The sequence below is a fragment of the Cebus imitator genome, unplaced genomic scaffold (assembly GCF_001604975.1).
Source record: "Cebus imitator isolate Cc_AM_T3 unplaced genomic scaffold, Cebus_imitator-1.0 Scaffold163, whole genome shotgun sequence".
Taxonomy (NCBI): Eukaryota; Metazoa; Chordata; class Mammalia; order Primates; family Cebidae; genus Cebus; species Cebus imitator.
The window spans coordinates 4596283-4607894 of NW_016107478.1; the positions used below are offsets into that span (position 1 = coordinate 4596283).

Genomic DNA, 11612 nt, shown 5'->3' on the forward strand with positions numbered 1-11612 from the left:
AAAAGACATTCATGTTGAATGATGTTGTCCTAATAGAGACTTGTGAGTACAGAAATGAGCTGTTTCAAATGTCAAGCGCCACTTGGGTCCATCGTAAGAGATTTTTCACAGCAGATAAAGTTGTCACTTCTGGGGAATTTTAGCCAGTAACACTAGTACTGGGGTTACAAACCCAAAAGTCTATTAATACATTAATGTAATAATTAATACATTAGTCAGACAGGTAATGTAAATGAGTAATAGGCCAGGTTTGAGAAAAACAACCGCACATGTGTGAGGATAAATTTCAACTGATAATTAACCTTGAATAAGCAGAAGGCATTAGAGAACAGTGGAGCCTGCATTCCACTGGAAATTGCATGCTCCATCTGAAGGGAGGGGCTAGCTCTAGGCATTGCTAGTTAGCTGTTGCCAAGACAGACATTGCAAACATATTTTGGGCCAGATTCTGTTTGAGAACCCTTAGTTCTGGACACTGTTGCAGCAGCGTCTTTCTTAACTGTTGGCTGTGAGATAGTAGGGTGCCTTGGTACCCAGTGGAGTTAGAGTTAAGCAGGGACTCTGATTGTAGCTCTGCCGTTGCTGAGCTGTGACATCTTGGGCAAGTCACTTAACTCTGCGTTTCTCAGTTTTCTTCTCTGAAAGATTTTGAATAATGAATCAGTAGCTTTACTGTGACAATTTGGTGAGAGATTGATACCTAAAATACTCAGAAAAGTTTCTTCCAGCAGATGATGAATTTTTTTTATGTTAAGAGAATGTTCTGGTCAATTCTGTGGACCTAATATATGAAAGTGATTATTATAATTATAATGACTATAAATGATCATCTATTTGCATCCCTTTTCACTATAAGTGATCACTATAAATAATCATAATCACTATGTGCTGAAAAGGGATGCAAATAGATGAATGATTAGAACAGAGTAGTAATGATGACCATTTTCTACACACACACACACACACACACACACACACACACACACACACACTTTGTTCTCTCTTCTTGCCACATGTATTAACATCTTCTGCGTGCCAAGCCCTGTCTTATCAAATGCTGGGTCTTCAAAGATGAATCAGGATGGTTCTTAATCTTTGTGGCCATAAATTGTCTCAGTTGGCACTGTTGTGGCCCAGGACAGGGCAGCCTTGGTCTGAGCCATTTCAGAAAGCAGAAACCAAACATGAGTAGTGAAGAGGCAGACCTCAGCTCTGTAGCAGCAAGCATTCACTAATGACAAGATGTGGCCAGCCATGGACCTGGCCGTTTTGGGAGGCTGTCAGCACGTCTTTTGTGGGCTTTATTTAAGTAAAAGTCAGGCGATTGTCTGTTGGGGATGCCATAGATCAGTTGTCTCTTACTACTGATAGTGAGATTTAGAGGCAAAGTGTAAAGGCCAGAAGTCATGTCTCAGAAATTAAAAGCTTGGAGAGCAATTGGTATGTGTGGGGTGGTATTGGGGGCAGAGTTGGGGGGGGGACTTAATTCCATTAAGCACAAGAGCCGTGTTAGAGAGCCTGATTTTAGGTAGGATTTTAGATATTAAGAATCCTGCTTCAAGGATTTTGTATTATCTGATCTGCTAAAATACATATTTATTTATTTATTTATTTATTTATTTACTCTGGCTTGGCATTAATATCAACTGGAGATCTTTAAAACATTGTCAATTCTTGAGCCCTACCCCCAAGATTTGTATTCATTTGACTTGAGGTGGAGCTAGGGTGTGGACTTCTTAAAAGAGTTTTCTCAGTGAGTCTAGTATGTAGAGAATCACTGGGCACAGATTAACGGAGAATTAAAATATTAGGAACAGAACACTTGAAGTGGAAGAAGATGGTTCCTTGTGAAATTTGCTTAAATATGTACCCTCTTTGGATGCTTTTTTTCTTCATTGTAGGTATAATGGCCTCCTGTTAACAGGTCCTCTATTAAAATGGTAGCTAGGTTACTACTCTAATTATAAGTGTTGAAATAACTTTTTTCCACCTAAAAGGTTAAAGTGTACCCGTTCATCAAATGCATCCAGCTGCAGGTGCCCTTCACCAGTTTCTTGCCTTTCAACAGATTGTATTAAGGTTAGATTTTTTATGTGAAATGGATTATCCTGTGCAAGAAAATGAAATTAGAATTATAAAGGTGGTTTGAAGGTTCTTTAGAGAGAGACTTCTCTACTTGCATGGCAGCAACCAACTATTGATTGGCTAATGCAAGTAATTGTGAGGAGCAGAGAGTGGTATCAGGAAGATTGCAGATAACCCTAATCATGCAGATAACCTAAAACCAAACCCGTAAGACCAGCAAAAGTATTGCCATCTTTAGATGTTAACCAAAAAATTACAAACAAATAAATTAAGTACCACAGTTTAAGAAAATACGGTATTGCTATATGATAAAATAGTCTTATTGCTTGCCTTTCCTTGTTTGACTCTTCTTCCTTAAAGAAAGATCAGAACAGCCCTTGGGTTGGACAGCAGCACAGTTGCTGAATGCTTCCCACCTCTGCCACTGACCAAGCTCAGAGCCTCACCCTGGCTGTGACATCTCAGCCATAGGAGCTCCTGGGAGGGAGAGGAGCAAAGGGTGATAATTGGGGCTGGGAGAGGGAGTTATGACCTAGTCTTCTCTGTGCATCAGATACCTGATGTTTAGATGTTTTGATGATTCATAATAAATTTTCTCCTCATGTATGCCTGCAACACATTCTGTGAACATAAACCTGTATTTTAGCAAGATATCAATTAAGCGAATACATGGATGAATAATCTGCCCTTAGGTAAAGTGAGATAGCTCAAATTTTGCCCTACCTCCAATTCTCTTAAAAGACGACATCTTCGTGGGTTTGTGTTCTGCTTCCCATGCTGCCGCATCATGTAGAACCTCTTTCTCACTTTTTCTTCTCCTGCCTAGCCAGTGGCTGGTCATTTGAAGAATTAAATAAACACTTTCCTGCCTTTTGGAAGCTTTCTTTGCAGCTCCAGGCTCAGTTAACTAGAGCCTTCTCTCTGCTCCTTCTCCATGTTCCCAGTTCCCATGTCTGATACTCTTGTTCTGGCAATCAAAACAGAGTATAGACACTTTCTCCATGCAAACATATGCTGCTTAAAGGCAGAACTGTGGCACGTTCTTCCTGATATCCCAGCATCCAGCACTGTGCTTGGCATGTAGTAGATGCTCAATAAAAGATTAAACAAACTTTCCATTGATTTACTTGTGGTTTTCTATAAGAACAGAAAAAAAAATTAATTTTTTAGTTTTTATCTAAAATGAAAATTATCCATTCTAATACAGTATTGATTCTGTACAATTTTCATTGTATTGTTCTGATTACATTTTTGAGAGCATCTTTGTATAGAGGCAGTAGTAGCTGATTGGTCTATCTTTACTATAGGCAGAAGTTTAGCAACAGATATTTTTGCCTTGAAGTAGCTGTAGGTGTGTTCTGTACAGTACTTAAGAAACAATACTGATATTGCCCTCTTCAATACTCACCCACCCACCCACACACATGCAGGTGTATGCATTTGTACACACCTACATCCTGATTCGTTGGTGGTTCTGGAATGGGACCTGGACATCAGTTTTTTAGAAGTCCTCAAGGCAACACTAATGTGCAACTAGGTTTGAGAACCAGAGCTTTGAGCAGTTCTGTTATACAGTGGAACCATTCTGTTTACAAAAAAATTCTCTGACATGCCTGTGGAAGGTCCCATACACTCTGTGCAATTTTTAAAGTATTAGTATTACTGTTTGTGGAGCTTTTGTGGGAGGTGAGATCTTTTCAGTTAGGCAAACCAGCAACTGAGCCCCTGCCTTGTTATGCCCATGACCTTATTTAGATATCTTCTTACATTTACATTGGCTTTTTTTTTTTGGATTAATTTTTAAAATTCTTTTCAAAGATGTGGAAGAGTAAAGAAAGCAACAGCTTCCTATGTACCTACCTCTGAGGATAAACATGACATTTTGCCATATTTGCCTCACCTCCTTTTATTTAAAAAAAAAGGTATTTGTAACTTCAGTTTTTCACTTCCTGCAGGTAACCATTCTGCTGTAGTTGCTATTCATAAACATACTGTTTTTGTGCTTTTACTACATATGTATATATACTCACAGCAACAAACAGTATACAATCATTCATCTGTATCTGAGGGGGACTGGTTCCAGGACCTCCTTCAGACCAAAACCCACAGATACTCAAATCCCTGATATAAAATGGCATCATATTTACGTATAACTTATATATATCCTCCCATATATTTTAAATCATCTCTAGGTTACTTATAATACCTAATGCTATGTAAATACTTGTTATAGTGTTTAGGGAATAATGGCAAGAAAAAAGTCTGTACTTGTTCAGATGCAACCATCCATTAAAATATATATATTTTCAATCCACGGTTGGTTGAATCCACAGATGTAGAACTCACAGACATGGAGGTCTGACTCTGTGTTTTAAAGTATCTCAGCTGGTGTCCTTGTTAATTTTGCTATGACTAACACCAATTTATTCATTTTACCAATTGATTTATCTATTCTCTATGCAGCTTTATTTCCAAAACACACTTCATGCATTTCCTAGCTTTGAGACATTGGGTACATCTTCACTTTCAAGAGTCTGTCATTGAAAAACAGGGGTCAGAAACCTGTATCAGAGGATTGTTTTGGGGATTAAATGAGATGATGTATGTAAAATGTTTAGCACAGGGTTTGGGAGACACATAAACACACATTACGAACATTTGCTATTAGCAAGATATGTAGTGCTGTGGTTACTTTGCCATTAAATAAAATAATATGTGAAAATATAATACCTGGCTTGGCAACTGCTGGGTCTCTTTTCTCTTTCCCCTAATAATCTCCCAGGTATATTTATAGCTGTTCTGCACATTTTGCCATCAGAGGCGTCAGAGGGCTGTGAAAGGATTTCTGGCTTGCCCGTCAGTACAGGATGAATTAACAGAGGCTGGGGAGAGAGACAAGAAGTTACTATGTGGGCTACAGAGTGATAGAGGAAGGATATGGGGGCAGTGCTCCGTTTCCAGCTGGTTTTAAATTCTCTTCCTTATGCTTTACTCCTCCTGAGGGCCTATTTTCTGAGAAGTACTTGCCATATCCTTTATGTGCATTATCTTTTGTTTAATAACTTCCTGAATTATATATCTTCATCTGTAACTTAAGAATTAGTGTTCCCCGTTAGGTCTGCCTAATTCCAAAACTCATGAGCTTCCCACTCTAGCAAACAAGCCAACCAAATGAGGGGGAAAAATAAAACCACCTAAATGAACTAATTTTAATTAAACTGACCAGAAAAAAGTGAGTATATAAGCAGTTAAATGCCATCGTGTAGCTATTAGATATATTATCAAAGTATTTATTCATATTTAAGGGACATAGATCTTAAAAAGAGAAAGTATTGATTCTCTCTTGTGACCGCCATGGAATAAATGCCTTTCACCCTCTGCCATGATCCTGAGGCCTCCCCAGGCATGTGGAACTACATGTGCATTGTCATTGCGATTTCTCTTCTCATGACTCTGATATGTGCTATCGCTACTTATGGAACATACAAGCAACATGCAGCCTGGATTATCCCATTCTTCTGTTACCAGATCTTTGATTTGCCTTGAACACCTTGGTTGCAATCACTGTGCTTGTTTATTACCCAAACTCCATTCAGGAATACGTATGACAATGGCCTCCTAATTTTCCCTACAGAGATGATGTCATGTCAGTGAATCCTACCTGTTTGGTCCTTTTTATTCTTCTGTTTATTAGCATTATCTTCACTTTTAAGGGTTACTTGATTAGCTGTGTTGGAAACTGCTACTGATTCGGCAGGAATTCCTCTGATGTCCTGGTTTATGTAACCAGCAATGACAATACGGTGCTACTACTGCCGTATGATGATGCCTCTGTGAATGGTGCTGCCAAGGAGCAGCTGCCACCTTACGTGTCTGCCTAAGTGGAGCTGAGGGCAGCAGCTTGACTTTTTTGACATCTGAGCAATAGTTCTGTTATTTCATTTTTGCGATGAGTTCTCTGAGCTTGTTTGTTGCTGAAATGCTACTTTTAAAAATTTAGACACTAGGTTGAAACCTGTACTTTTCAGCATATGCTTTACTAGAACACTGTGATGATGAGCTATAGAATTCTTTCTGTAGGATTCGGGGTGTAATGGGCTTCATAACGTTCCCTAGGCACTGAAACTTCCTCCAAATCTGATGGACCCAGAGTCAGAGAAGTTCACTTTTGTACCTACTGGGTTTCAGAGTTAGGCAGTTAGTCACATTTTTTTCTCTCTATTCCCTCTATTTTAAAAGTGTAAAATAAAACCAAAAGTAGACAACTTTAAGCCATCCAGTGTAGAGAACAAAACCTTATGAAAACAGGAATGTCAGTTGGGTAATCATTGTTCTAATTAGGTAAATAGAAGTCCTTATATATGTATTACAAGAATTTGCCAGATAGCATCCCTTATGACTTAAGTTCAATAACAGTTTGCACTTGGTGGTAAAGGATTTTTCTCCATGGCTTAAATTAAGACCATTGTAAAGCACTAGGCTGTGGGAGCAGTAACCATCTGATGAGTGCTCTCATGCATCCGGGTCCAGGGACGTGGGGTGACGTGCCTCGTCTGTGTTAGAGGGTAGGATGGATGTGTTTGGCGCTGCATGGGATCTGGTGCTCCTCTCCTGGATTCACAGCCCTTCCCAGGGCCCACTTTCACTAAGTGTTCTGCCATACCCTGATTCAAGGAGGTCATCCAGCTGACTTCTTCAAGCGGAATTGGGATATATTTGATATACATTTGCCTAACAACATGGAAAAGGGTATTCTTCCTCCTTTCCCTGCAAGGTGCATTCTACTGCTTTGAACTTCCAAGTACGCCTAGTCACCTTTTAAAATGTGAAAGTTTTCAGAAAAGTGAAGATTGCTTTCCTTGAATGAGCTTATTATCTTGGCTACCTGAATTGCAAGGGATTTTTGTATATTCATATGTTCCAAAGTCAGCAACTCTCCTGTTGGTTCATTATTGAAAGTGCTATAAATGAAGTCTTTTGCAATTAAAAATAAAAAAAAAAGAGAGAAAGTATTATCTTAGTCTTATTTCATAGACTTGTTTCCTGAATATATGCCCAGAAAAGCTTTTCTAGAACAGAAGGGATAAGAAAGGAAGGGAAGAAGTTGAGAGAGAATACATGATAATATAATTAATTAGTAGATGTTTTTCTGCTTTTAATGTAGACATTTTATTCTAAGGTTATGGTCAGAGAACACATTACTGGATGGGAGATTCCGGGCCTGGGGACAGTGCAGTCGTCAGCCTTGCTGGTGTCCTTTCACTTTGCTCATTCTTGATACATGGAATTATAGAAAGCACATAGCATTTTAGTCTTAGGAATCCGTAATTGTTCCCTTGAATTTGAAGGAATAGAATGTGTGTCTATCTGCATCTCCCTCTCGTTTCTGCTAGGGGATTCCCGTCGAAACGTCATCATGTGGCTGGACCATCGAGCAGTCAGTCAGGTCAATAGGATCAACGAGACCAAGCACAGCATTCTCCAGTACGTTGGGGGGGTGATGTCTGTGGAAATGCAGGCCCCGAAGCTTCTGTGGCTGAAAGAGGTGAGTGTATAGAGTCTAAGAGAAAACACCAACAATGTGAGAGGATCCCTTTTATTGTGGATCTGTATGTACCAGGCAACCTGCTGAAATCAGTTCCCTTTGATTTTTCCCAGCAACTTGGAGGAAGGTAGATCCCATTTTATTGATTACAGTGCAGTTAAATCATACCTGTTTTTGTGTGCCTAACTCATACCAGGCACCATGACAAGTATCGTACACATTATCTCTTTGAAGGCCAGCAACCCAATGAAGTGTTTTTGTGTGTGGTGTTTTTTTTGCAGGATGTCTGTTTTATAGACAAGAAACCTAATGTTCATAGAGATAAAACAACTCACTCAAAATGACAAATATGTGACAGAGCCAGAATTTGAATCTAAGACTGGCTAACTCCAAAATCATTTTAAAAATTTTAAAGTTTTTCTGTTGTAGAGACTTGGTCTTACTATGTAGGCGAGGCTGATGTGATCCTGCAAAAGTGATGGGGTGATAGGTGTGAGCCACTGTTCCCGGCCATCCAAAATCAATTCTTTTAATATCCAGTTTTCTACTGAAGTTCAGAGAGGTTAATTGCCTTTCTAGTGAGAAAGCAGCAGAGGTGGGAAATAAGTCCATGTCTTCTGACCAGGGCCTTCCTATTCTGTACAGTGTTAGCCCCAGTTTACTAATATTTGGCCTTGTTGACATCTTAGGGTATCTCTTTCTCATCCCCCCTTCCCTGAGTTTCTTATCCTTGAATGATATGGCAATCTCTGGTCAAAGCACTTGCAGGTGGTTTCCATTTCCAGATGTTAGGACTCCTTTATGAAGTGTGGAGAATGGTGCTGTCAGCTTAATGGTTCCCATTAGAGATGGATTTGTGAGAAAGTTCAAGTCCTTTGGGAAACCTCAAGGACTTGAAGACCTCTAGGTGGTCTGAAGAAATACAGAATCCATCTAATGAGCATGACCTGCTGTGATTCATTTACTGGCTCTGAGATTTCAGGTGGGCTGAGTCTTCCATTACTCAGACTGTGACTGGAGATAGGGAAAGCTTAGGGTGCTTAGAAGATGCCTAAGGATTGCCATCATGGGGCAAAAGAGTGGTAGGAAAGAAGGGCTTCAGCAATCAAAGCAGGCTTGGCTTGTTATCTGCTTTATATATTGAGCTGTTTTGTAAGTTTTATTCTACAGAAAGGCATCTGTGGTTGCTAAGAGTTTGAAAACAGAGTTTCTTAGGAGTTTTCAAGAATCTAATTCTGATTCTGCTGTCAACAATTGTATGCTTTGGTCAAAGCACTTCTCATCTCAGGCCTCACTTTTTTCATCTATAAAATGGGAGAGTTGGTTTAACCAGTGTGAAAACCTGACTCAGAATATACTGAAACACAAAATTGAATATAGAACTGTTTTGCACTGCCCCCACACCCTGCTTTGAATTGTATAGGCATTAGTTGATTTTAATCCTAACAATCTCTGCCTGGTAGACAGCATGGGAAACTGATCCTGAGGAGGCTTTCCCAAACAGGTAATAGAGCCAGAATTTAATTCCATGTCTACTGGGCTCCAAATCTCAGCTTATTCTATAATGTCATGCAGTACTAAAATCCCTCTGTGAAGCATGGTTCTTAGGGGATAGGACCAGGAATGATGGCAGTGGTCTTCTTCAATTTGGCCTAAACTTGTTGCAAGAGAGAAGAAACAGGTTAGATATATCACCTTTTTTGGCAGCACAGAATGAAGAGTTATACTGAGTTAAGCAAAGAGGATCGGGCCGAAGGTCTTTAGTTCAGCGTCAGGGCCTTGTAGAGCTCTTGCCGCCTGGTCATCTCCAGCCTATATTCTAGGAGATCTAAATGCATATCTGGCATGAACCTCTCAGGATTCTTACCCTCTCAGACGAGATCAAACTGCACTAAATAAATCCCACAGGAAATAGTTAAGGTCTAACTTACATGCCAGTGTTTGTGACTTTCTGAGAGCATCTTCTACTAATTTATTTTAAAAAAATCAATTTTCTTTCAGAATTTTCTGAGTAAGCCTCTAGTGTGGGTGTGTTTTGGTAAGCATGTACAGGAATTCTTGCTGAGAATTCCTTTGGTTTTAACATGATTGCAAAATCAAAATTAAATAGATTTCTAAAGTCAGTTTTAGCACCTTATTGAAGCCTGTCCACAAAAGCTATAGTGCTTCTCAGACTCAAATGTGTAAATGAATCACCTGAAGATCTTGCTGAGCTATAGGTTCTGATTCAGTAGCCCTAGGATAGGGACTGAGAATTGAGAATTTGCATTTGTAACATAAGTTCCCAGGTGATGCTAATGTTGCTGGCCTGGGGACTTATGAAACCACTTATACTTCCAAAAGCTCTGTTCACCTACTCTGAAAATCATCCCCTTGTGGGGAGTCAGGGAATGGTACCTTTGTTTTTAAAGCTGTGATGGGAGACACAGGGAAGTTTGAGAGCTTCAGTAGAGCTGCTCAGGTGCACATTTGAAATAAAAGCATGATGTTCTGTGTTCTAAGTTCATTGAGCTGTCATGTGTTTACTCTTTATTCATTCTTTAATTTTTGAAATCTGTACTGAGCTCAACTATGAACCAGCAACTGTGACAGGCACTGGGGACATGGGCTGCACAGAGTCCACTTGGGATGGTGGTCGGGGAGCATAAGGAATGGGGTTGGTGGAGGAGTGACATGAAAACAGAACCATCAGATGTGCCATGCATTGTGATATAGCAGTATACAAAGCGCTCTGGGAGAAAGGATTTGCTTCCTGGAGGCAAATAGTTTGACAAGAGCCTCAAGATAAGAACGGAGGTTTTGACTAGTAGAGAAGATAGGAAAGAGATTCTGAAGAGAGACTTTGGTTCATCTGTGGTATGGTAGGTGAGTCCCAGGGCATGAGCTGTGGTGCTTCAGTAAGCATAGCAGGAGATGAGGCCAGGTACATAGTCTGAGTTCAGCTTATTAAGGGCTTATTTGGTGATAGTGATTGGTTGATGATTGTTAAGCAAGGGAGGGGCCAGCTTAGGTAACTGGCAGACATATAAAGATTGGAGAGAATATGTGTGTGGGAGTAAGAACTAGAGTTTTCTCATTCCCCTGATGATAGCACTCTGATTGCTTTGCATTGCTCTATTAGATACATTCCAAAAACTGAAACATGGACTGGAAAATGGTGCATGATGTCATTTTTCCCTCCCCCTCTGCCCTCACTGTTTGTCTTTTACCTCCTGTCTCACTGTATCCCATCCACAGGGATCCACTCAGAGTTCTTTACACGTACACAGTTCTTTGCTACCTGAGTCTTGGCTAGAGGTTGGCAGCCTGTGGCACCCAGGCCAAATGTGGCCTACTGCCTGTTATGCCTGTTATTAGATGGCTTGAGAAAAGGTAAATGGCTTTGCATTTTCAAGTGGTTAAGAAAGAATCGAAAGCATGATATTTTGTGACTTATGAAAGTAATATGAAATTACAGTTTTAGTGGCCATAAGTTAAGTTTGATTGGAACACAGCCACATTCATCCATTTATGTGTTGTTTATGTCTGTTTTCATACTACAGTGCCAGAGTTGAATAGTTGAGACAGAGAATATATGGCCTACAAGGCAGAATATATGTGTACTGTCTGGACCAACAGATGAAAAGTTTGCTGATCCCTGGTCTTGACAGTGTTGACTCTTCCACCCACAGTGTTCTTTCCTCTACTCACCACTGATTCTTCCTTATCATTTAGGTCTCAGCTTTATTTTTGCATTCTTATAAAGCCTTTACTGACCCTCAAATAAATGAGTCTCTTGTTACTATACTCTTAATTTACTTCATTGTATCTTTCATAAATTGTAATGCTACGTCAATATGTGTGGTGATTTGTATAATGTTTCCTCCAACCATTGTAATCTACAGGAAAATAGAGACCATATTCACCAGACCATATTCACCTTGTTCTTTTTTTTTTTTTTTTTTTTTTGGTGGGGGGGACGGAGTTTCGCTCTTGTTACCCA

At 39.8% G+C, this 11612-nt stretch overlaps 1 protein-coding gene and 1 pseudogene across 14 annotated transcripts in view; both read left to right on the top strand.

The window, feature by feature from the left end:
• Nucleotides 1-11612, top strand: part of FGGY (FGGY carbohydrate kinase domain containing) — a 432024-nt gene that overhangs the window by 40610 nt on the left and 379802 nt on the right. For 12 of the 13 annotated variants that reach the window (XM_017544014.2, XM_037744071.1, XM_037744075.1 and 9 more), the window contains one exon: nt 7479-7630. The exons of the other annotated variant lie outside the window; for it this stretch is intronic. In XM_017544014.2, the coding sequence (XP_017399503.1) occupies nt 7479-7630 (152 nt within the window). The remainder of the gene's footprint in view (nt 1-7478; nt 7631-11612) is intronic. 13 annotated transcript variants of the gene reach the window in all.
• LOC108314904 lies at nt 1536-7386 on the top strand (annotated as a pseudogene). The gene has a single exon (XR_005202728.1). The product of XR_005202728.1 is annotated as a lysosomal-associated transmembrane protein 4B-like (transcript).